This window comes from Haemaphysalis longicornis, unplaced genomic scaffold (genome assembly GCF_048455015.1).
Source record: "Haemaphysalis longicornis isolate Haplotype H1 unplaced genomic scaffold, Haemaphysalis longicornis Haplotype H1 scaffold_5, whole genome shotgun sequence".
Taxonomy (NCBI): domain Eukaryota; kingdom Metazoa; phylum Arthropoda; class Arachnida; order Ixodida; family Ixodidae; genus Haemaphysalis; species Haemaphysalis longicornis.
In genome coordinates this window covers 182,231,599-182,258,616 of record NW_027526385.1, presented here as the reverse complement: position 1 = coordinate 182,258,616, position 27,018 = coordinate 182,231,599, and the positions used below count along the sequence as shown (strand labels likewise).

The following is a 27,018-nucleotide window of genomic DNA, read 5'->3' as shown; positions in this document are numbered from 1 at the left end:
GTACACTGCGTAGTTTCATGCACGCAGCCATTCGTAACAGCTGCTTTAATTAGTTTCCACTAGACAAAATAGGGAGCCTCTTCCAAATAAGTGACTGTACTCGGGCACAGGCAGGATATCTTCGCAGAATCGACATTTTAGCAAGTAAAGAAACCGGACACGAGTACAAAGGTCCTCAATATTTCGCCCATGTCTTTGGGCTGTTGTCATTGATGGTTCATCTACTAGAAGGGTTAACAATGAGCATGCGAGAAAGGCTGCCAGAGCACATTTACCACATTTCTTTATCATCTGCTGTGACCCAGACGCCATGGAGAGTTAGAAACAGAGAGAGAAAAAAACATTAGAATGAGCTTGAAAGTGAGTGGCACCCTACTCCGGGAATCCATGCGTTGCCCTAGCCATCTTCGACTGTGTCACCAGGAGACTCCTGTCGTCCACATGACAGCTGGTCAACAGTGTCCTGCACAGCTCAGGAATGGAACGGGTAACGAGGGGTGCTAGGGCTGGGTTATGAGGGTTATGAGCGCATTCTAGAATTATATTCATGCTTACTAACAGCGCAAACAACACGAGACAAAAAGTGTTGTTTGCGGTTTTAGTAGGTATAATGTACCAACTAGCCAAATCGTCCGTTTAAGAATTAGATGTTGAACGGTACGTAAATGTAAACAGTATTTTCACAGAGTGGTGTACTGTGCTAGAAACAATAAATTCATTCCAACTGGGTGTCCGTACGTCCCTGTTTGTAATTTTCGGAACGTTATTTCTAAAGTTTTTCTGAGGGATGGGTAAGCGCACGGGAATTTCGGCGTAGTGGTTCGGTAAAATTGAGTAATTTGTGATTGGTGAGAAATGGTGTCGGTGACCAGGAGACAGCAGAGTGGGCCCTGTTCACAGCCACTCAGTATAGGGATCGACCAGCACAACGGCCTAGACACTATGCCGATGTGGTGGCAGCTTGCGAACAATACTGGTCTGTGGTACTTATGTGGTGTCCTCAGCAAATTTATATTTACACTGGCTGCAAACGTGGGCACTCCAAGAATACGTTAAATTCCAATAACACCTGCAAACCAAGCCCACACTGAATAGAGTAGGCGTTTTTTACATTGCTTTTTGAAGCTCTCTGTGACGCCTAAGTGTTCCGAGTCAAGGGTGACAAAGAAGTGATGGTTTGTGGCAACTTACCATGAAGGCTGGATAAGAATCTGAAGCAGTCAGCTTCTTATACCCAGAAGTATGAAACCGAGTGGTTTTGGCGCAAAATGAATGACGAGATAGCTTCTCTTCAACTTCATAATTTCTGCTAATCAATTTCAATATTTCTGTGAACACTACGCATGAATCTGTATCTTCTTTCCTGTCTGTTCCTTAAAAGGAGCGAATATAAAGTGCACGACAAAAATGACCCGTTTTATTCAAATTTGAGGCTTTGTTAACGTTAGAATGGAATCAAATAGCAAGATAGTACAGGTGTCTTATCATTTACAACAAAATATGGTATGACTGAACCCATTTTCTCATGCTGATTTTATCAAAATTAAAATCTAAATATTCAATGCGAATGCACGAAGGATAAGAAAGGGGCATAGAATCAATCGTTTATTTTTTTATCAACCGACGGCTGCATCAATCCTTATCGCAAAGGAGTCGGTGAGCTATAAACCAGCTGACAGCATTAAAGAATTGAAACTCCTATACGCGAGGCGACATTATATGTTTCATGGTGACGGTAATACGGCTGATATGTTGAACCGACGGTCAATAGCCCGATATAGTTTTACGTGCCCGTCACCCCCCTGGCTGCGAGGCGGAACTTGAAGCCATGAAGACAAAATACAAGTTGGGTTTATTAGAAAGACTGCTTAGTCCCGTTAACAATGATACCAATATCATCGCAATCTTCGAACAAATAACGGAAATATTAAAGAAAACGTGTGAAGCAGTCGCGACCCCCTAGCCAATTTCCCGCAACTTTTTTATGACGTCACGGAACCTTGTTTGTGCGATTGGCGGCCGCCTAACTGACCTGTCGCGACGACACATGACTGGACGTCTGTAATGGGGCCTCTAGTTCCATTTGACCGCATCACTTGAATGCTAACGTGCAGTTAACGCACTGAAAATTATGTTTTATTGTTGGCCCGTATGACGTCATTCTTGCTCATAACAACGTCACTGTGGCGCGAAATTTGAAAGTTTTTAAATACTTCTTGCTTTTTTTTCGTTAAAAAACATCTTTTTGGGCTGTAATGGAGCTGAGTGAGATACTGAATCCTAGTTCTTTCAAATCACACGAAGATGTATTTTCTCTTCATGGATCCTTTAAGGAATGGTTTCGACCATATCCGAGCCCCTTTGAATGCTTACAATTTGATGAAGTATTTTACATGAGACCGCTTTGTTGCCTTCATCATAGCAATACTCGGCGTGGCTGAAATCAAACGCACGTGAATCGGGGCAGCAGAACATTGCTTTTGTTGGTGGCAACTACGGCGTAAAAATATATGGTGGTCGCAGTATTCAATACAAGTGCACAGATACATTAGACCATGTTTTACCTGCAAGTCATGTGAAGTTGATGGTGCAGCATCATTGTTACTTTATTTGTACGTTATATTTAGCAGGAGTAATCTAAAATAATACTTTATGCGTGTACTTCATAAACCATTTTAAAACTAGTTTATTTCCTTGCATTTTTAGAAATGATCCTGTATTTATTGTTTTTATTATATGAAGAAACGCAGGAGATGACCACTATGTGCATTGGGCAGTTTTTTTGCTCTTTGCTGCGACAGCATACACACAGAATTATCGTATGACAATATATGTGACGGTCGGGCAGGCGAGCTACGCAGGGATTAGATCTCGTCAACATGGCTGTTAGTTATCGCAGCGTACAACCCTCATTGAGCAATGTTTTTAAGTAAGGGTTTGCGTTGAGTAGAATGATATTTCCAACATCCAGATACGTGATTTATCTATTCAGCACGCATGCCCTTTTCTTCCTTCCGCTCATCCAGAGGCATAGTCCCAAGAGTCCGGCAAAGGCTGACAGGCCTCCAACTAAAAACATAATGCAGTCGTAGGACCCCATGGTGTCCCTGAAGAAACCTGGAATATGTGATTGCCGCGTTAGCATATTGCGTTCATTGTAAACATTTGTTGGATTGAGCCGCCATGGAAAGCGAAACAGTTTTGTGTATTTTGAGTATCGGAGCATTTACGTCTTTCAAATAAGAAAACGCCAGAGAAGCGTTTATGGCTCACCAATATAGCTTTAAATCGACACATTTGTTATCCAAGCAAAAGACAGTCATTACAGTGATACGCGTTGTCATGAGGCAAAAAACCGCGGTTTAAAGGGACACTGAAGTGATTTGTAAACATTGCGGGATTACTAGCGCAAATTGTAGTCCGGAGCCCATAGGCCATGTTTCGACCACTCTGAGCGCGTTTACGCGAATTTATTTAGTAGAAAAAGCAATTCAAAAATGCTGCCCTCCTTTCAGCACCCTCGCCCATTTTTGTGGCGTTTTCGTGTGACGTCACGAGGAGACGAGCTGGCAATTGGCTGCGCTAATGCACGGTTCGCCGACCTTCCGATCGAGTCAGTCGGCACAGCGTTTAGACCGCCGGCCGCCGACGGGTCGTCGCAATTGGCTCGCTCAATTGAAACTAAGCCACCACACGTTTGCGAATGAAAGAATGGACCTTTTTTTTACTTTGTTTGTACACTGTATCTAGCTCCAAGTCGAGTCAAGGTCGCCTCACAGAAGCGCTGCACAAGGGCACATGCGACGCTTCGCTAACTTTACGCTAGTAGGAAAATCTAAGGCCACTTGAAGGTGGGAGAAGAGTCAACGAAATCAATATTGGTACTAAGAAAATAAAATCAACTGGAACTTTTACTGTGCAGCGCAAAACTAGGGAGCAGGAAGCACTTTTTTGCGCTGGGTGAACAAGCACAGCGGTGAGCAGCACGACCGCACATCTGCGAACGCTTTTCCGTCCAAGAAATGCAATTGCTAGACGTGAGATATCGTGTAAGTTTGGGGGACGCTTACTGCACGGGCGCTATACGACAAATAGTCACCTAAAGTACTTCAAATGATAAGGCTAAATAAACGTGTAAACTGGTTATACATTATATACCTTATATATCCAACCGCGGCAGAGCTAGACACACAGTTTTAATTCCGAAAACGCAAGATGAACAAAAGCTGAAATCGGTTGAAGGCTATCGGCCAATATCTCTCTGCAATGTAGATTATAAAATTTTCGCAAAAATTTTATCTAGGCGCCTTCAACTTGTCATCACTAGTTTAGTAGGACCTCACCAAACTTGCGGTATTAGAGGTAGGAGCATTCAAACAAACATACATGTTGCCCGTTCAATATTGGAGTGTGTGCCTGATTCGGCAGAGCAGGTGGCCCTTATCCAAATTGACCTTTCAAAGGCATTTGATCGCGTTTCCCATGATTTTCTATTCGCACTATTGGCAGCGGTAAATTTAGGGGATGTGTTCTTAAAAAGCATTCAGCTTTGTTACAAACAGTGCACCACACAACTGGTCGTCAACCGCGTTCTGTCTAAGCCAGTTTCGATTAAGTCGTCTGTTAGACAGGGCTGCCCCCTTTCACCTTTGTTGTTTCCCTTATACCTCGAACCTCTGTGCCGTAGTATTCAGCAGAGTGAAAGAGTACGGGGCTTTTCATCGCTATCCTGTGAGGTTAAGGTCCTTGCTTACGCGGATGACATTTTCTATTTTTGTGCTGATAAAAAAAGCGTTCAAGAAGCCCTTAATCTCACCAGGCATTTTTGTGGCGCGTCTGGAGCAGTTGTGAATATGGAAAAAACAAAGGGATTTTGGTTTGGTGAATGGGGTGCGAAACCGTCCTTATTTGGTGGCATTACTTGGGATAAGGACGCACTTCAATACCTAGGTGTACCTTTGCATTAAATACGAAACACCGGGCCTCATTGGTCATTGGCACTCCAAAAAGTCAAGCGAGCCTCTCAGGCATGGATGGGGCGAGAACTTTCTGTGTTTGCGCGTGCGCACGTTTGTAATGTCTTCCTTGTCGCAAAGCTTGTTTATGTGCTGCAAGTACTCCACTGTGCGCGTTCTAAAGTACAAGCTCTACATAGAGTTTTTGCAACATTTGTGTGGGGATCCCAATGGGAACCTATGCGTAGGGACATTTGTTTCTTCCATTAGTGTCTGGGGGTGCTGGGCTGATACATTTGTTTGTACACCAGCTTGTATCTCAGTTTTTCTTCTATAAGGTGACGCATCATCCACTTCTGCTCAACGTTATTCAACAGCGCATAAGTTTTCGTTTACCGTTTTTGCTTGTCTCTACTGGTGAAGTCAGTACGAAACCGCCATGGGGGTTTTTAAAGGAGGTGGTCGACACCTTCAATTTCCTTACTGCGAGGTTTTCCCTGCAATATCTGTTCACCCTTTCCAGGAAGGCTTTCACGAACACTTTATTAGAGAGTCTGTTCCCAGTGCCGGTTTATCGCCAGCCTTACATTGGCCACCATAAGGACAGTGTTTTGAAGCGGGTCACACGTATGTGTCTTCCTCCAGATGCAAAAACGTTTGTCTTTAAGCTGCATACATCAACACTCCCAGTGAAAACATGGTTGCGCGAGAAAGAAATGTCTATACCTTGGTCTGACAATTGCCGTTTATGCAATCAACCTGAAACCATTGATCATTGTTTTGTTTTGTGTCGGGATGCGGTGTTTTTCTGGGATGCGTTGCAACGAACTCTTAAAAAGGACATGGACATTACCCCTTATACAATTCGGTTCTTGCCTTTTAGAGATGTTACTGGAGTGCCGTATGATATATTTGTTGTGATGGGATTGTATAGCTTGTGGAAGTGCCGCATGACGGACAGGCACGCGGAACCCCTTTGCCCAACGAAGTCCATTTTTCGGGAGCAAGCTGCGTTGGTGTGGAGCATTTATGCGGCGCAAAGTGACCCACCAGAATGGCTGCATCTGTTGGACGCGTGCGTCTGCTTGCCAGAGTTTTAATGGACGGCTTATGTTAGCTGCAGTGATGTGCATCTTCTTGGATGACTCATAACTTTTGTAGGTTGTACTAAGGGCAGTTTTCCATGCAGTAAAGAAAAAAAAAATAGCCTGTGGCCGAGTGCTCTAAGGCGCTAGGTTATCGATTAGCGAGTCGCAAGTTCGGTTCCCCGAGGGTGCATCGTTTTTCTTTTTGCCAGTTGATTTTTTCGTTTTCGGCCGATGTTTTCTAAACTGAGTTCACCATTTTTGGGCCGTAACGTTCACTGTTCCACGAGCGAGTTCGCAGAACGCGCGAAGACTGCCACTGACGCGCTAGCGAGTTCTCGTTGGTGGGCTGTTGCCATAAGCACCGACTGCTTGCGGGCGGTGGGCACAGGCCTGAATCAGCACACCTTTGGCCTGGTGCGAACACGCTTTTTACGATACAGGCATGAGTGAGGCAAGCTCCGAATATGAGGGAAAAGCGCATGGCATTTGAGCGTCAGCGGTGACGCGGAGGGCGTCATCCACTGCGTAGGTCTCGGCTAGTGATTTCTACGATTCCAAGCCGTCCTGGGAGGCTTATCTCAAGCATTTTACAGCCGACAATATGGCAGAAGGGCGGTACGGCGATTACTGAGATATCTAGAAGGCCCATCCAACGATGCCGTCGGATGTCAAACATGTTGTTTTACAGAACCGAAACCGAAGCTTGTTTGAATGCTAACCTCGGACATCGTCCAATCACGGTGCCATCTCCTCGCGACGTCACAGCTTTAGTTGGTGCTGCCGCCACAGACCGCGCATGGTAGTTTTTCTTCTTTCCCGCTTTATAAAATAATTAACGACATATCAACCTGATAAACGATGAAAAGTGTGGTAATTTGAGCCAGTCTACGCAGTGCAAGCAAAACCGGGAGCTTTACAAATTCACTTCAGCGTCCCTTTAAGCCTATTTGTCAAGGTGCAAGACCTCAGGACATTCCTCGAGCGGCGCAGTCACTAATGAGCGCAGGATTGGGAGTTTTGAAGTCGCGGCCTTTTGCTAAAACATTCGTATCACCCGCAGTACTTCCTGGGGAATAATGCTAACAACGCTGTATCGACATCTTTTCATATGGGGGTGATGGTAGCATGATGTTCAACGAAGGCTCTTAGAATATGCATGAATAATTAAACGCAGTAGGACAAGTTTCTAAGCTTTCATCTGAGCAAAAAATAAAAAAAAATAACAGCATTGTTTTTATGTAACCATCCGGATTTTAATAATGTTAGCTTTGCCTAACCTTGTAGATGGCCTCAAGTATACAAAGCTAACACCTTATTTTGACGAGTTTGTAAATTGGCCCACGGCAAAGAACCCCATTCCGTGATCGGAATACCATGCGTGCTCATGCCGTGATCTGCATAGATCTGCATAGATCTGCATGTTGCTGCTTTGCTGAGCCACGGATACTTGTATTGATGGGTAGGTCAATTAGGGTGTGATTTGCGACCGCTAGAGTGCTTTGAAGGCGAAAGTTTTCCACTTTCATGGTTTGAGACAATATTACACAGAAATGGCAAACCACTGCAAAGCACTAGCGGTAGAGCCAAGTTATTATAACCCGAAAGAGGGTTTGCTCCAAATTGTAAAGAATCCTAAAGGTGTTACATCAAGGCAAAGCGAGATCACGGAGTGACACATGATTAACTCCCTTCCCACTTACATTTTCGCGTAATACAAACGGAAATCAATACCCGCCGCATGGCTTATCGTGAAGAAGCACAAAGCAGCGAAGTATTTATACCCTGAAAGTGACAAGTTCTAATTAAAATGAAAAAAGAAGTAGTAGAATCAGGCAAAATAAAAGGTGGATCCTCAGTGATGCTTTAAAGTTGCATTTCTTAAATTTTATCTTCGAGTCTTCGGGAAGTTTGTAACATGTTCTTTTGGCCTCGGGATGATGGTTGTGACTTGTGCAGTGTAATTACTCTGCTGCCACAAAGAAAGGCTAAAACTGTTTACCTGATTTCGGCTCCTTGCTAAGAAAAGTCTCCCATCCGCGGCTGCATTGTGAACTTAAGGATCGGCCTGAGGCACGCACCTTCCTATCGCTTCAGAAACCGGAATCTCAGGGCTTGTTGTACGCTTGTCAGAGCCGAATTCGCTCCACCCTAACACACTGACGCGTGAAACACCCACTCGAACGCCGCTATTGCCTCCTGACTTGACGTTGTCCTTATGCTGTGTCGCCAGTGGCACGACCGCAGCGCCACCGCTCCACACGTGCTCTTTTGTTTTCTGTCCTTGCGTAGTCCGGCATCTGTGGTTCTACGGAGGTTTACAAACATGCGCCGGTATTTCTTAAACATTAGCAGTCAATAATCTGCACCAGGAGACGGAGCGGCACGTGCTGGGCTTCGGTAACTAGGACTGGAAACAGCCGTTAAGGCGGCGGTTGGCGTAATTAGACGGACGGGCTTTGGCAGCATAGGCAAGAAACGCCTTCATCAAGCAAATGAGTGAAGGCAAGGGCGCAGTGTTTGGACAATCGCGTTATTGACGTTTGGGATGAGTGCGGAAACTTGTCGTGTAACTGGTTGCCAGCGCAGGAAATTTACAACTTACAGCCAAGCACGCACTCCGAGTTAAAATGTAGGTTAGCAAACATTTTGTTTCGGTGCTAACCACTACCAAACCATCAACAAACAGTAATGCACTTTAAATGTAAGTGCTCTCCATGATCTTCAAGACTTGCTGACAGAAGAGCGGGCATTCATTCTACGAAAGCAAGCGTTGACAGTTAGAACTCCGCCGAACACGATGTTTTGCGTGGAAGATAGAAGCCTGCGTACGGACACACAGGAATGCTCTTTCGAGCTTTTTGAGTACATATAAGCCCATTGTTGCCACGCAATTGAAAATGAACAGCTTGGTGACAAATGGTTCTAAACCACCTCTGTTTCCCCATATATGGGATCTTACGTAAATATCCAATTCAACCTTCAACGTAGTCCGACTATTATGCGCGTTTGTGTTAAATTATTAGGCGTGTTTTTGCCCTTAAAAGGCATGTAGGGAAGCCAGAGGAACTGCAGTTTGCCTGGAATAAGTTGACTCTTTTCCAATAGATTACACATATATAAAGGGGATGGCCTAAATTTTCTCGACAAATATAGAATAAGCTAATGTACCTGTAGTTGGTCTTTAATTTTTATGGAAGCCGAGATCACTATTTCAGAGTTGGCCACGGAACCATTTAATAAGGGCGTTAGGTTAAACAAGAACCATTATATCAATGCTTCTACAGTTAGCCTTCGAACTTACCTATTATTGATGGTGTAGCGAATTGAAGAGGTACCGCTACAATGCCACTCACTCCCCACGCTAGCGGAATTCGATGAGCTCCATGGTAATCAGCTACCACCACGGTTATCAGCGGAGAAATTGTGGACTGCGTCATCGACGAAAACAGGTACACAGCCAAAAAAGTTCTGAAACCTGATGTCAGCGGTAGAGCAAGTGTCGTCACTGCGTGTAGAAACAGGGCTACTACGGTGACTAGTATGCGGCTCATGCAGCCGTGATCTGCAAATGCCATGATGCCCATGCGGCCAATGAAGTCGCTTACAGCGCAGTACGTCACCATGAGTTCAGCTTTTGGTTGTTCCGCACCCTTGTCCATGGCGTAGTCTACAATCACTCCCCTCGCGGCGACAATGCCGTACTGGGCGATCGCAAACATAAGCATTATTGTATAAAATCCGGGAGAGAAAAAAATGTTTTGCTGGTCTTTTTCAATGTCTTCTTTGTGACCGTCGATATTGTGGTTGTGCAGTACACCTGTGTCAGATGAAGGGACGGAGCTTTCACTTTGTGATTTACTTTCGGGCGTAGTAGAGCTCACTATATTCCCTCTGGCACCTGAGGGACTGCTTACATTGATAAAAACTGGCTGCCCTTCAAGGTTATTTGTCAAGGCTGTGGTCTGCAATCTTGAAGCCGATTGTTTAGAAGAGGAAGATGAGACGAAATCGCCTCTGGATGTTTCTGTGTCTTCTGTTGGGCGCACAATAGGAAATCTATCGTTATCTTTGAAAGGACGTTGCCTCCGACTGGTGAAGGGCTCTCTTCGAAGTGTCATCATGAAGGCAGTGACGTGTAAGCACAGAGCCCCACACACGCCGAGTGCTCCACGCAGACCGTACTCTGCTTCAAGTGAGGAGAGAATCGTGGGGAAGATGAGTCCGCAGATTGTGTGTCCTCCATCTTTCAAGCCCATCGCGATGCTGCGGTACTTCTGGAAGCAAGTGCCGATGGCGACGGCCACCGCAGTTTCCACAATGCCCATGCCTGCACCTAGAAAAATAAGCCCAGAATAAAGGCTTTATCGCTTTCTGCAAAAGGAAGGAGAAGAGCCTACTGACATTGTGCGTATTCTTGGCTGTTAATATTTTTTCACAAAGGTACTTTAATAATGCAGCATTTTTTGGGTATTTCATTCCTACATGTTTTTCACTATTGTAAATGTTAAATGTGCGAGCGTACTGGGGCTACCAATAGGCTGAGAGGTTTCCAGTACCCTGGTGGGGAATCTACAGTTGCAATCTTGATAAAGGAGTTGGAACAGAAAGAATGTTAAGGCATGTGTTTGTTCAGACCGTTGCTGTAGGCATGCGTTCACTTCTTTATTCTATAAAAAACACCGCAAATCAGGCTCATCGCCGTGTAAGAAATAGCATGTGTCTATTGTTTTACTTTGGTGGTGCGTAGTTCGCACAATCAACGCCCATCATTCGGAAAACATTATTATAAATTTAGAATAGCGTTTTTTGTGATCATTCCCGATGGTCAACGGGCCCCGAAAGATGTGCTCAGCAGTGTGTCGCCATTGTTGGCAAAAAGCGAGCAAAGCGAGCAAAGAAATCCTCCTGTGACCCTAAGGAGGGAAATCCTTGATATGTGTTTTGAAGAGAGATGGATAAGCCACCTTCTTCGTGATAAATATGGGCTTCTTGAGGGAAACACTATTCTTCCTTCCAGGTGCCTGTTTTTGCATTACGGGTTTTATATTCGGGATGCTTAGGTACCCCAAGCAGTGTTTTATATTCGGTTGGCATGCCAAGTCGCTTTAAAAGTGAAGAAAACTTTTATATTCAGGAACGTCCTGATTTTTTATACCAACTTTATAACTGCAATGCCACGCGGACGATGGCTGCTGAGCTGTACCATCATGGCGGCAGGTGGTTTTACAGGTTCAAAACGCATTATTTATTTAAAAAGTTGATTGTGGGGTTTAAATCGCCGTGGTTTCACCTAAGCTACGTGCGCGCTAAAGTGGCGGGCTCCTGAACACGTATAGCGTGCGCCGAAATTTCAAAACAGGGGTATTCCCGCTTTCCTTTATCCGAAAAGCAGCCACCGCGGCCGGGATCGAATCTGCGTCCTTGGGATCAGCAGCACAACGCATAGCCAGCAAGCACACCGCGGGTATTCATCTTAAAACAGCAACGTCGATTGTGTTTACATGTACTACAGCAACCAATGCTTTGAATGGCACCAAATAATGTAAAGATCTGAAGCACCACCGGAGTATTGATTGTGCCCATGAAGCAATCGCATGTTACTAAAATCAGTGTACTTTAAGCGCTGGTATAACATACATATATGGTGTTCCCAATATCAACTCATAATCGCTTCTAACAACAGGCACTGTCAATTACGATTCACCTGCACTGCACACGTTTCGCCCATTGATAAATGCATCGTATCAAACGACGTCAAAAATGCCCCTGTGGAGCTGGTAAATATTCAATGCACTCACCTTGGAAGGCACCCAAGAATATTATGATGAGTGTCATGTCGGGAGCGAAGGCGCAGATCATAGGACTTATCCAAATGAGAAAGCTTCCGATCATGGCGATCTGGAATAAGCTGAGGCACGTATGGAGTAGTGGTAGCAGGATCCCTGTAAAATTGCAGGGCATTTAAATATTTGAAACTGCTTCATACGAGGTCTTTTATTAGGAAAACTTGTGAACAATGTTTTGCCAAGGAGTCAGCATGAACCCTTTTGGGTATTTTAAAAATGAATTCTGCTAAATTTCGCTGCTCAATGCTCCGACCTAGGGCAAGACTCTCACAACCGTTTCGTTAAGAAGGCTTGTTATCGACCGAGAAATTTCCTGGCGTTGCGGAAATTTCGTAATCATTTATTTCCTTATTTGTTTGCGTATCCTTAGGCCAAAGCAAACATTACATGGTTCATGGCGGTAAATATCTTTGCTTAATGAAGACTAATAAATTTGATAGAATTGAAAGAATTCGACTGTCGATATTATCAGGATAGCGTTTTATGAATAAAAGGATGTACCTCATAGTCTTTGAAATTCTTAGATGCCATGACCAAATTTCACAGTCAGCGGAACAATGCTACTACATTATCTCCTGACAATTTGAAGTCCCGTCTAAGTTCAGTGTTTCCGGCTTGTGCACAACCTCATACGGTAAAGTGAAACTAACATTGACCAGCCAGCCGAAGTAGTAAAATACCAGCGGGGTTCAAGCAGCCGAGGCTCAGCCAAAGCCAGTTTCCTCAGATGCAGCGACATCTACCATCGCAGAGCCTGCGTATCGCTGACAGCTGCAAAAACTTGTTGATGGATAATACGTAACCCTTGAACAATGCCTGCTGCGCGCTCCTTCGCGCATACAGCTGGGAGTTTTTGCACCCTGACACGAACACTGTAGAGGACCATAGCCATAGGTAACTTTTTCGCAGTACCTGCATTAGAAGGGGCCTAAATTTTATGGCTTGATATGTCCCCGTACTAGGCAACATGCAATGTCCTTGAACTGCCGTCGCACAGCTGGGGGAACAGTGCGCTGGTAACGGCTGTGGAAAAACAACTACTGCTGTTTGAAATACCCTTGAAATTGCGATTCTGTGGCATGGAATGCGGGAAACGAGACGACATAGAAACAAAGTATACAGCTGGCTGGATAAGCATAGTACTATAGGGATGGAAGCATCCGGCGAAAAAAAAGAATAACCAACTACAACTTGTTTTTTCATGCGGTCATGCCTGTGCGCAGTTGAACTAAAGTCAGCAGTGCTGGTTACTGACAGGTACTTACGACGAGTCAATTCACTAAAAGAAATGTGACCAAATGTGGATGAAAAATTTTGCTTTCCATTTTTACTCGGCGCCGCCGGAACATTAGGCATTTTTATGTCTTACTATAGAAGTGGAATGATATTCTACACCATGGATGGTTGGGCGGTTGCTTTAAAGAAACTCTGAAACACCCGATAAACGCTCTCACTATTTCGTCTGGAAGAACTCCGGAAGCTATACTTATCGCCAGCACCGAGTGGCGCTGCGTGATGCGCTTGTCGCAGCAGATACGCCTTCCGTTTCTGCTTTGCTCTTGTGGCTTTATTGTTAAAGCGGCTGTCGAACGCGCTCATTGCTGCAACTGAGGGAAATGAGAACAATAGTCGCTACACCGCTGCAATTACGTAATTCTAGTGGTCGAAGAACGCCACGACAGGAAAAGAGAGAAAAATCTTTTGACTGATGGGCATAGAGAAGTATTTTTCGGCTGGGGTACTTTGCGGTCCCCTATTCTAAGTGCTGAATGTGCTCGTTCTGCAAGCATTGCAGATTGAAAAAAAAAAGGTATAAGACCTCTGCAGCGCCCCTTTATATTCATATTTTCCAGAAATAAACACCCGCAGAGAAGGATGTGCGAGTAGAAAAAAAAAAAACATGGGTCAGTCCTCTTTGTTGCTGCGAATGGCGAGCCAAGATTTTTAGGGCACGGTATAAAGGTGACACATAATTTGGGTACAAATCTGGTGTGGTTGAACGCAGTTAAACCAAGTTTGTCGAGCAATAGCTTAGTTTCGGCGGGGAGAGCGCTCTGTGAACGTATACGGAATTGCACCTCAGGAAAAAAACACACACGCTGCTCGGTGCAGTCGGTGCTGTAGCTGGAACACACAGTGAACTTGTGTGCAGCCATTATTTTCTGACCTCTATCTTCCTCACTTCACCCCTCCCGTTGGAACAAACTAGCGATTCGATGCTTCCACTGCCCAATAATAGGCGCGTCCTTGTACCATTTTCTGATGGCACAAGCCTCTATTCTTTAACCCTACACCCCTCTTCGCGCCTTTGCCTTTGAGTGATTATGCGCGACAGCAAAAGGTGCTGGCTTGACCTTGACTAAGCTTGAAGGTGAGAGTGACGCTACTGCGAAGATGTCGTTTTCTTGGTTTGACCTTGAGTAACACGTACGCGGAAAGGGGGCCCATGACCTGTCTTGCCCCGTCTTGATTATTCGTAGCCGTGGTAAATCTGGCAAATATGATTTAATTGCTCTTACTTTGTTAGAAATGATGTTAAACCACGTGTTGTTTTTAAATTATATATCTTAATTAGTGATACTGAGCTTTTCCAACTGCCTAGAAGGGGACGAAGGGCAAGCGCCATAGAAATTCCAATTTCCGTCCTTTCAGAGGTTTGTAGGTTTAAAAAGTTTCCCTGGGGCGTCTAATACCTTTTTTTTTCTAGCTCACATACAGCTTTTCATTCTCCATCAAAACAAATTGCGTTAGATCCTATACCTGCAATGCCAAATACGGCGGCCTTGAGGTTAGTTGGCCAGGCCGCAGCTTCGCGGCTGGCGCCGAAGTCCTCCATGAAGTACACGTAAAGAAGGCCGGCCGTCATTAGCATGCTCTGAGTAAAGACAACAGCTCCGGCCATGGCCACGGCGAGAACCCACTCCTTGTCCACATTGAGAAGTGGGGGAGTTAAGCGGCGTTGAGACTTCTCTGCAGCAATCTTGCGCACTGCGCAGTCGAGAGGTTGCGCGCTCAGTGGCGGAGCTCCTGAAAGAAACGAGTGAGCAGATTGGTTGCTTTGGCAACGGGGCGTCACTTCTGAAACACATCAGTGGTTTTGAACTCGCTTCCTGCAGCACGCTCGCCTTCCCCTAATGGTGATGGCTGCAACGAATCGAGAAGTGGCTCTTCCTTTAAATCAACACGCTTTCAGCAGCGGGACATGTCTGGCGGGGCCAGGCACTGCCCGGTTTTCCTTAAGGGTAGGTTGTGAAAGCCTCTCGCATCTTTTTTGTCGTTGTCATTAAATCGTTGAATTGCAGTATATCTATGCAGTAGAGCCTCATGTGTGAGATAGACTCACGAATCGAGATGCAACTTTGAAGTTTCGGTCTCTTGGCGTTTGAGTTCCGCGTGTAACTATAATGCGCAGAGGGGACATGCTGCTGAAATATTCCAGGACACCTAAGCACTCCTTACGATGCATAGTGCATGAAAGTGCAATAGCCGTAAATTGCGTGACGTATGTGTGTGCATTGTGTGCGGCGCCAAGTTTTGCAGCTGCTGTAAATGTATTATGGGGATCGGACTCCATCCCCGCATACATCGCACTGATGAGCTTCAAAGTAGTAGGGACACGACAGTTGAAAGCTGAGATATATATGTAAAAGGTTTCCTTTTTATCAGGAGATATCTTCCAAAAAGTTTCAACGGTACCCGTTTTAGGTAACATATTTTAAATACATTTTAATCTTTGCCCGCACGAGCCTACAGTTGGCCAGCATGCCACCATCTGCTCCTTTCCCAAGCTGCCGACGTCAGGACTACCGTTACGTAGCCGACGTGCTGGTTGCGGTTGGCGCACGCTGCTACGCCGTGTGTATCACGTCATGGTTTTGGGACTGACGTGATGGTGCCCAGACGCATGGGGATGGTGAAAACCTCGGCCGGTCTGGGCGCGCGCGCGCTCACGTCCAAATCGGCAGCGGTGCAACTAGAATGTTGACGTCACGGTCGCCCTCCTGTCTAGGCAGGCGCTCGGCGTTTGTTTTGTCAAAAACGAAGCTGACACAAATAAACGCGCCGTAAATGATTGTTTACGCTCTGATTGACATTCTAATGGGTCATTCTATGATTGGTGGGCAGTTAGGCACCAATAGCAGCGAAAAAAAACAACACGAAAATTTCGTGTAAGTACTCCTTTAAAGATGCGCGTTCATTTTATGAGCGACAATGCGGTGGCGCCTGGAGTGGCCAGTGTCCAGTTGTACGCATGTGGGCTCTTATTAATACCATCACGCTTTCTATTTGCGCCGTTTAATTAATTTGATAACTGTGGCTGAGAGGCTCATCCAATTGCCTTTATTATAGGCCCTATATGCAGGCGTTTTGGTGCTCACAAAATCGCTACTTGTGTAAACCACGCTGAAATTTTCCCTGTTGTACTTAATACGTGTCTCTAACCGTGGTCCCTGGTTTAGTTCACACACAGAAAGGTGTACCCGGTTTTGTTTTAAACTGTACAAGTTACTTTGTTTATAGGAGCTTCCCTTGATGACGTTATTCCTTCTACCCGTTTTGACCCCTTGCGCAATCGGCCATCTCTGGTCCAAGGATACTGGTTTCAGACCAACATTGTAACCTAACTTTTTCCCTTTAATAATTAAACGATTGGGGTTGGGAATACCATTACTAATAAATTAGTATACTTGGTTAACCGACTGAAAGTTCGATGTACCGAAGATCTTGTACACAGGGTGAAGTCTATGTGAAAACCGCAATATTGTGCGAAACTTAGCGAAAATGCCCAGGTCGTAAAAACTGTTGCGCTTTGCTTTTGAAACCACGTACCGAAAGTGAAATTATACCGTATTATACGCTACCACTACTTGGCAACGTAGCCTAAATTTATGAGTTTGTAGTTATGTTTCTTTAAGGCAACGTTTTAGAAATTTTTCAGCGCTTCCAATGTATGCCTGGGCTTCTTTGGCACAGGAATGGGGCTGAAAAGCGCCACACCGCGTGTTTCAACGAAATTGCCTGTACAAATTATATGGCGTTTTGCTGCCACCACATCTTTAAAAAATTGAGTCGTTTTTGCACTGATGTGTAATTGCTCTTAACGGTGACGGATGAACACATAGTAAGCCTATCACACTCCGCATTCTAAACCCGTAGAGGTAAAAAGAGTTCTTGGGTAAAACAGCTACACCTTGCGTTATACTAGGCACAAAAAATATGCTTTCATACCCGGGAAAATTTCTTTAACAGGGACTACGTTTATGCTATTGCAATAAATGATAAGTAAGATCTGTTCTCAAACGAAAAAAAACTTTGCCAAAGGTGCGTACAATCTTTGCAGAAACTGTGTTCAAACGGTCGTCGAACCTGCAAAACCCAAATCGCAAACGAAGAACTAACCCACGCGGCGATTTTTCGCGCGCTAATTAAACGAATCGATGAACGATTTAAATGTACACCGATACCTGGTCTATGAGATAAAGGCACACTATTGCACTATTCCTTCATGATTGATGCGTGTATTGTCTTATGTTGAGCCATTCATTATTCGCGATTTGAAAGCAACACAACGGAAGTCCGGTTTCCCGCACTCGAATTGTGTCTAGAGATCTTGTCATAGCTTTTCCGTCGACCAACCGGTCTGTGGGAAATTCGTTAGAATTTTGACAGGATGCCATTAGCCCTGTTAACAAAGCTATCGCTTTCAAAGACATAAATTTCTACACAGCTGCGCGGCGCTCCAAACAAGCAGGCAATAAAATGAAGTTTTATGTGAGTTTTTAAATTAAATTGTATCATGACTTTCACTGAAGGTACAGCTGTACACGAAGCAACATTTATGTCGCCTATTAACTGACGCGGGACCGAATAGTGGGCATTTGAAAAAAGAAGCGCCCTTCCACTCTGTGGAGGTGAATGATCGGAGATGCTGTATCACGTCACACGGTGATGTGCAGAGGTAGATGTTTTAAATGCAGAGGACGTTAGCCGCTCGCCTTGTCGTCGTAGCTCGCTTGCTGGACCCAAGTAGAGCAAGAGGTCGTTCCTTGGTAACGCTGTCCTTCGCTGTCCAGAGGATTCAAAAGCCAAGCGGTTTATACAGTCATAAGCGTTCGAAACTCATGAACCGCTTGCGCTTGTCCTACATGTCGAAGTTGTTTGGCGCAAAGAAAACTATAAATACATTTGAGGCAAAATATACGTAATTAACCTGCAGCGCCCGCGTTCATTTAGTTAGGAATGCTCTTTGGGTTGGTTTTTACGATAGTAAGCGGAGAAAGCGGCAGCGCAAGAAAACAAGGGTGCGTTCGAAATGGCGCAGAAAGGCACCGCGCGCAAAAATAAAATGCCGTGTTCGAAATGCCGGAGAAAGGCTCCAGCCACGCAAGAAAAACATGTCGCGTTCGAAATGACGCAGAAAGGCTACAGCCCCACAAGAAAGAAATTCCGCGTTCGAAATGACGCAAAACAGCTCCAGTATGCGAAATTAAAACAAGCACAAAATGAACAGAACTCCCGCTGGCGCAGTTTCAGGCAGGGGGCGGGCGAGCACTGCGAAGGAGGTAAATTTGAAATGCATGGGGTGGTAGCAGTGAGCGGACAACGGCGGTACAGCCTATTATGGCAAATCACTGCTCTGCACTTCCAACAGCTTTCAGATTGAGTGGAACGGCTTTAATTTTTGTTTACTTGATTTGGTAATAGTATTGACGGCTGCTTTGCTATGACATGTGATAAAACACCCATTTCTTTGTTTACATCCATGAAGTACAGACGAGCGTTAGGTGTATACATGGCAATGTTGGGTGGTGGAGTGAGTTTGATAAGAGCGGTAATTTAAATCAATATCTTATACCGGGAACTTAGCGATCAATTTGTTGCCAATTTTGAAAATTTCCACGCATGTTTTCAACGGTGACCACAACTGTTCCATTATCACTGCGAGACCAGACAATATGGGTGGTCATGAACTTCTGGATATCACAAGGGGGTGTGTTTGGAGATGCATCCAGTTCCCTCTTTTGTTCTTGCGGCACGGCTATCTCCGTAGTTGATATCATTGTCTTTTAGCGAGTCAAGGGTATACAATTTCTTTGGGATAATTAGGACTACCCATGAACAAAGTATAGGGGTCGGCTGATGTGGATCTTTACGCCACTGAAGTCGAAGCTCTCTCAACCTAAACAAAGTGAATTAATTTCTTTTCTGGCTTAAGGCAACTGTATAACCCTTCAGACAAATGTTCTCAAAAATGTAATTATATTCATGGGCCATTTTAGAGGTTGATTCATGGGTATGATTACAATGTAATGCAAACTTCCGACATGAACAGGACGAATTAATTGTGTGGCTTGAAGGCATCCACATTCTAGCGTCCACTAATATCGCATGAGCGCATTAAACCAGAGTGTGTTAAGCGTGTTATTCCAGTTTTCCTTTTTGCTTCTATTTTCTTCCACGAAAGACACTTACGTAACAACTCAGAAACATGAACACCCATGAAGTAGTTAGTGCACACTGTTAAGGATTATTAAAATTTTTGGTTGGGCATACTACTGATGTCTCCTGTTGGTTTTAACAGAGCGAAAAAATCGCGTTCTAGGAAGAAAGAAGCCGATGGAACTCGCCCTTCGATTCTGTAAATTGCGCCGACATATTTATTCGGACCACGGCTTCCAAATAAGTGAACGCCGCATAAAATGTTTAGAAATTTATGGCCAAGCTTCTCCATACGTCTTTTGATTTGCCTAAACCGTTAAAGCTTGCTGTGAAACGCGCCAGTACTGGCTGAGGGGCTACGCCGTAGTGCTGCGGAGCCAAGCAAATGGGCTCTATCGCTGTGAAAAACGAAAGCATTCCTGTGTCGATATTTCCGCTCACTGTAAAGGTATCCAGGTATTGAAAGTTATTTAGGAGCCCTCCGCTACGGCGCATCTCGTACACCAGTTGCAGCTTCGGCACGTCAAAATCCCAAAATGTGAAAATTTTGAAAGCTTGCTCTGATAGGGAGAAACCACTGGAGGAGCCAAATCTAAATATTCAAACACGTTGCTCTGAGCATGCTTTAATCAATGCAAAGCGTGTATTTTCGAAATTCAGAAAAATAACCCAAGTGAGACATCGCTTTTCTCTGGTGCTTCAAATAAAGTGTACGCGCTAGTAGTAATGCAAGGAGACTCAATTTCGCGAGTGCCACTTCGGCTGTGTATGAGCATGGAATAATGGGCATTCACGACGTTGGAAGAGCATCATTCTGAAACTGCGAGTAAAGGCATCCCTACCTTGCAAGCAGTGTTGTACGGAACGGTGTTCCAAGGAATGACGTTCCGGGAACTGGCCTTTTTTGGGAGGAATGGAGGAACGTCACCGCTCCATTAAGGGCCAACATAACTGTAACGGTAACTCATTACGTATATGAAGGAACGGCAAAGGGAACGTCGTTCCTTCTGTAAACGCTACATCGTTAAGATTTGGCTATTTTTGATGGCAATACTTCAGAGCACTGAAGCTCGTACAAAAAGACACAGGTTGCTACTGCGTTGCTCGTCCTATAAGCTGCCAAACTTGCACGCCCTTCCACGGAACGTGCTTCCTCCAAGATCAAAGGCAGAATAATAACCGCGCCGCGGGCCGCAACCTGTCGGGCAGGTTGCACCGGGCGCGCATGGCCTTGTTGCTACGGCGGCTGCAGACGCCACTGAAACAAATGTTTCGACACCCCTTTGATTCGTCTTCCACCACGACCACTCCTTTTGTGCAACCATGAACTTCAAGGAAACTTAAACTTCGCATCTAGGAGTGGAACGCGAAAGCCGAGCAGGAGCAGACGTGGATGCGCCATCCGCACTCGTAGAAGACACCAGCTTGGACGATCACCTCACACAGGTGCAAGGTACCACATTCATCGCACACGGGCTCTCCACAGGCAGCCGAACCAGCCGGACGTGCCGTATACGAGACTGCTCTGCTGTCTTCCCATGGACACCCCGCTCGCCGGCGTTGTGCTCACCGTGTGTAAAAACAAGGCGTCAAGTTCCCAGCCTCGGATTATTAAACTATTGCCGCTGCCGCCAAAACCTAGGCGAGAGCTATCTGATCTAATGCGCAACAGCAACAATCTCGGTCAGCTGCAAGTCGCACCTGACCTGCGACGTTCTATCGCCCCAACGCACGGACATGGGGGTCGCCGTAAACCTTCTCACGCACCGAACGGGCCTACGGTTTCATGATGTTTGCCAGGTTTGCTGTGACGATTGGTTTTCGCATTTTGCCGGGAACTATTGCGTCCCCATAACTTCGCATCATAGGAGTGCAGCGACTGAAGTGTATTGTTACGGACCGGCTCCGACCAGTGCTGCAGCCGGGCACCGATGGCGAGCCGAGTTGTAGTAGCGCGGCTGGTGCACGGCTGCCGATGTGTGTAGAGTTCTCCATTCCGACGACGAGAAGCCAGAGGCCAAAAAGTGTTCTATGCGTGGCTAAGTGAACAGCGAAAGTTTCCGCAGAGAAGGCTGCTACAAAAAAAGCGAACATGAATTCTCAATCCAGCAGACTAACACTCCGAAGTTCTGTTGTTGACTCGTTGGCTCCGATGCTCGCGCTTGCGAAAATTCACGGAGGAAACCACAATGGTCGAAGTTTTGCGCACGGCACCACAGAGGGTTTTAACGGCCGTCAAACAAAATATACACAAAGCAACCACTGTGTCCGTGGAGAGCTCGGGTTGCTACTGCTCTTCAACATTGCCAACGAAGTGTTGACGAAAAAACAGGTTCGTCTGTCCGACTCCAATATCGAGAAGAGGCTATTGCTTAGTTCAAGCAAAGGACTCTACTAAGTTGCGAATATGTATTATGGACATTGTTTTTTTCACTAATACTGTAATATTGAATCAAATTGACTAAACGCCTTTGTATTGTTCTTATCGTTGGGGTTTCTTGTGCAAGAAATTTAATTATGCCCGTGCATGTGAGTAACTTTCAATTTGCACATCTGAAACGCAGTGTACCCGTTGCGCATTTGAAGACAGAAGTGGAAAGTGCCGTGTGTGTTGCACTCGTGACAGAGGAGCCCCAAAGTTGCAGTTAGACATGTCTGGAGTTTGTCCGGTGCTCCCTGAAAAAAAATCGTCTGGGAGCGTTTCTTCGGGTTCTTTTTATTTTCAGATATTCTGCTTCCGGCGGTGTTCATAGTCGTATGATACACGTAGCTCAATGTGTGTTTTAAATTACACACTTGATTTTGCCTTGGCATTATTTGACACACGTTAATGAAAAAAAAAAAACAAATGTAACGTTAATGTAATGACACGTTGCAATGTTCGAAGTACAACTGGAACGCGTTCCTTCCTCATTAAGGTAACTTGTAACGGGAATTCGTTCCAAAATTAGAAAGGAACGAGGAACGAGCTTTCGTTCCTGTTTTTTAGAGGAACGTGTACAACACTGCTTGCAAACCCTCATAGAACTTCGCTTTGTAACGCAATGGTGGCACGCTATTTTGGATGTTTGATAACGGCCGCAATGCAGTTTGTGTAATGACCACTTTCCGACACGACGCTCAATAACACTCGCGTTTTTATTGTAGGAAGGTTGCTGTCGATTACAGTCTGATTCTTAGATTCCCGTTAATCCGAAACGATGGTCCCATTATGGCACAGAATAAAATCTCCCCTGGAAATGTAGTCTATACGTGCTTTGAAGATGAAAGCCTAGCTGTTATCGAAGACCTATTTACTGCAACATCGCGTTCGGGTCTTTTCTTCTTTTTCGTTTCTTCGCCTATGGATGCGATTTGCACCGACAAGCAGACTGGTCGGCACTCATTCGGCGGTCTTCGCCTCCACGTGTTCTACTCACGTACTCTTACATTTGCCTGTCTCGTGGCACGTACCAGACAATTCTTGTCCCTCGTATTGCTGGGTGTCAAGTGTATGCAGCGGTAACGTTCTTGGGTTCGGCTCTGGACAACCGGGCTCAAATCCCACAAAAACTGTGTTTTGTTATTTATTTTCTATTTACAGGTGCGAAAATGTGGGCACCATTCATGTTGACGCCAACGACGATGGTCACTTTTAGCATTTGATGAATTGTTTGACGAGCTCGCCTTAATTATTACACAGTTTTCTCTACTCCACATTTTGCGCTTTAGTACCACAACATCAGATAAGAAGAATAGGCACATTTTGCTTCTATAAAAAAAAACTAAAGACGTATTTAACAAGCATTCCGTAGTCTGCGTTCTTAAAGGGACGGACAAACGATTATTGTCGCGTATATGTTCTCTAGCTCATATGAAAGCTGGAGTTTTATATAGCCAGGTAACCACAAGGAATTTATAAAGAAATTTGCGGAAATAGTTTTAATTTGGCAGCAAACTTTCTTAAGTCGGAAGGGTGGCGGTTCGTAGTGTCGAAACTTGACACTACAATATGTGTCCGACCACGTGACTTGCAATACTAGCTGCTACTGTAAGTGTTCGAACGTTTATTCACTTATTAAAAACCTTTTCACACAAGTATTTGTATAAGATTATATTGTACATGTATTTTTAGACACTATTTTGAAAATTTTTAAGACACACCGCCCGCCGCCGCTGGGTTCTTTTCAGTGTGGCTAACTGAGTCTCCATGCCCAGAATCAACGGCAGCGTTCAGTAAACAAACCCAGTGAAGGAGCTTTGACGATTCTGTCTGAGTCAGGGGCGTTTGTTCTGCCAAAATATTCGATTTCAGTTCCCAAATTCACCAGCGGCAGCCAAAAAAAAGGACGCGCCCCGGGGAGAATCGAACTTCCTAGTCCCACAACGTGAAGCCAGATTCTACCTATCGTCTATTCCAACAGATGACGCCTTCGTCGTGAATGAAAAAAAACACATACAGGAAGAAGAAAGCCTTCATTTCACACTTTTTTAGCTGGGGACAACATTTTAAATACCGCTTTTAATTTCGCATACAGGCACAAGTATGTTTCCGCGCTACTGCATGTCATGGTTGCCAGCATTATTTTTGGGTGGACACGTACGGCTCACAGATCTAAAAAAATTGATTAAAAAAGTTCTAGGGCGTTATCAGCGAAACCGTTTCTCGTTAGGGTGCTTTGAGGGAAGCCCTCTCATTTGGGATAGAGAATATATACAGGTCAAAGATCGGTTGTCTGCCCCTTTAAGGCAAATTTTACATAGGGACAAAAGTTTACGTGGTCGTGTATTAAATTTTCGCGTATGAACGTCGCCAAATACGCTGCTGTTTAGGAATGCATTTGTGGGGGTCTGTGATGCCACTAAAAAGATGGAACGGCGAAAACATAGGAGTCAGTATCAGCAGTAGTGGATTGAATTTGTCAGGGGCTACGAAGAATTCGCTCGGGGCCGAGGAGGAGGAGGAGGAGGAATCACTTTATTGAGCCTTAGGCTGGTTTACGGAAGCGGTGTGGCCGCCGGTTTGAGGCCGGCAGCGACGTTGGCAGCACGGGTGACCAGAAGTATCTGGACCTCTGGGTCCGAGCTGCCCAGCGCTCCCTCCCACTGCTCTTCATTAACTACGGGTGGAAAGGGGTCTTGAGGACAGGCCCACATGGAATGAACCAACGTGGCTAGGTCCCCGCAGAGTGGACAATTTGGCGATGGGAATGGCGAGGGGTGAATTCGGTGCAGAAGTGCTCGGCAGGCCAAAGAGTGCGTCTGCAGGAGTCGCCAGAAGCGCTCCTGATCGTTGGTCAGCTCAGGGTGGGCAGGAGGGTATTGACGGCGAGCGAGGCGGTAATGCGCAGTGATATCATGGTACGTGATTAGGTGATCCCTGGCTGACCTGGCGCCGTGGTAGGGAACGAGGCTGGCACCGGCACGGATAGTAAGTCCTCGTGCTGTGTTGTGTGCTGCCTCATTTCCACCCAAGCCGGTGTGCGCCGGGGTCCAGACGATGTCTACCAGGGAGGTCGGGGGATTTTGAGCTCGGGGCCGACGAACGAAAGGAAAAGAAGCACGAACGGAAAGCGGAGAAGACGGCCCTGCAGCGTATACGACACCGCCACAGCTTACGCTGCCAACGCCTCCCCGAGACGCCGCCAGTGTTTATACGTACCATCACGCGGCCCCGAGACGGCGCCGGCGTTTATACGTGCTGTGTGCGTGTGGTTCGCACTTCGGACTCTCGCTTGCGAGGGTGAACTGAACTTCGTGCGCGGAGAGTCGCCCCACCGCCACGCATCGCTACGGACGTTCTCAGTGCTATTTCCCTGATCCTATAACGCAATGTAATCAGTTTTCCTGTCATTAAACAGTTTAATCTCTTTCCAAGACAAGTCCTTACTAAAACAGGCCACTCTGACAAATTAAAGCGCGTGGTCTCGAAAAACTGAGGTTTCAGAGATACGTGATTGTTCATGTGATCGCTAATGGCGATTGCGTAAGTTATCACAACATAGCAGGATGACACTTTAAGGCTTTCCTGTTACCAAAAGTCTTATGCGGAATTCTTTTCATCTGTCAGTTAACAAAAAGTGAAGTGCATCAAGAGCAATTTTATAATTTTATGAATTGTCCTCTACGCCGGCAACCGCGATATCTTTTCCTGCCATACGGATTTGAACAGTACAAAGAATGTTATTTCAGCCTCAAGAAAAAAACCAACGAAGCTCTTCTAACGTCATGCAATCACATTTTTCAAAGCGAAGCCTTAGTGGTCTCCCTGATGGCGTCTGTAACGCGAAAACGCCGCAGTGAAAAAAAAACGCGTTGCGTGCACGGAATTGATACTGGGTCCTCGCTTTATGAAGCCGGCGCCTATCCGATTGCTCTATTTCGACATGGTAGAAGCGGTTTGGAAAACTTTGATGACAACCAAAGAATCTGTCACGAGAAAACTTCGCGTTCGACCAAACATTGTCGTCATTTGACGAAGGGGTGCATAATGTTTAAACAGAGAGAGAAAAGTGATATGCCGAATGCAGCGTAAAATTGCGAGAGTATCCCTCCACATACACGAGGTGGGAAAGTCTTGGTTGGCGATCTTTCAAAATATAAAATGCTAACAGTACCAGATGAGACTTCAGCTGGGCTTGACATGGTCGCAGGTTTGTCGAAAAGATGCCAGACGTACTCAGCGGTCCGTGTTCATTGTCGTATATTCCGCATGGCAGATGTTCGCAAACTACACCGCTGCACCTGAGAACGGAGCAACGAAAATAAAGGACTTTAAAAATAAAACTAATATTAGCCTTGCTTTCCTATGCAAAACTGTCGCATCCGGTAAATATGGCAGGAACAAAAGACTGAACAAAATTTTCCTACCGAGGACGAGGTTCGTTTATGCGTAACAGAAGTCAGCAAAAATAAAAGAAACATCTGCTATAAGGATGCGGCCAGGTTTGCTGTTGGCGTAAAGACCAAAAATGAACAGTTTTTATCAAAATTTTCCAGGTTTCGCCAAAAATAATAAAAAAAAATAAAATCGGCGAAAAACAGCCCGACACACACTGCTGCGGCATTGACGTGCAGTAAATTATTCCCACAGAGAAGGAACAACAATAATTCCAGTACACTGCCGAGGGGTACAACACCAGAGATTACACCACGAGATTTACAGAAACAACCGTTCGTATCAAAACACTGTTTCTGTTTTTAGGTAAGCACGAATATAATTCACAGGACAATTAGGGAGGCCCATAAATTCAAATCTATACATAAGCTTATCATGAAGTACTTTTTCAAACGCCATATTGAAGTCTTGGAGCACCACATTATGATATCCAGACTGATCCAAGATTACCAAAAGATGACAAAGTTTGGGTCGAATTGCGATAACTGTAGAAACACTTTTTCTAAGACGCTGCTGATATAAAGACAAAATGTTTCTTTCAGCCAGAAATTAAATACATTATCATCGAGTAAAGTGTCCACACAGCTTATAGCATGTAATTGAAAATAAATAGTCTGCAATTTGAACAATATTGCCCGTTATGAGTGGTAAAGTGTCAGTAATAAATATTTATCAGAAAGTCCTTTCTGTGACGTCGCGTTGCTTCAATAATTGCTATCATATCTCAGTTTGTCATAGGGCAGCTGCATAAACGTTTTCTTGCCATTGCTTGTTTTCTGGTTGCCTGTAAACTAAGGAAACAGGTGATGTTG

The 27,018-nt window shown here is 45.2% G+C and overlaps 1 protein-coding gene across 2 annotated transcripts; it reads right to left on the bottom strand.

Moving 5' to 3' along the window:
• Positions 1-9,218: 9,218 nt before the first annotated feature.
• LOC144139546 (monocarboxylate transporter 5-like) lies at positions 9,219-26,039 on the bottom strand. 2 transcript variants are annotated; one of them, XM_077671854.1, is made up of 4 exons: positions 25,926-26,039; positions 14,650-14,916; positions 11,842-11,985; positions 9,219-10,376 (listed from the first exon to the last, which is right to left on the bottom strand). In XM_077671854.1, exons 1-4 carry the CDS (start codon positions 25,951-25,953, stop codon positions 9,328-9,330), a joined length of 1,488 nt encoding a protein of 495 aa, XP_077527980.1. In that variant the 5' UTR covers positions 25,954-26,039; the 3' UTR covers positions 9,219-9,327. The 2 variants fall into 2 exon arrangements, with proteins under 2 accessions (XP_077527980.1, XP_077527981.1); XM_077671855.1 differs by having other exon boundaries at positions 10,356-10,376; positions 11,842-11,951.
• Between the last annotated feature and the right edge of the window lie 979 nt (positions 26,040-27,018).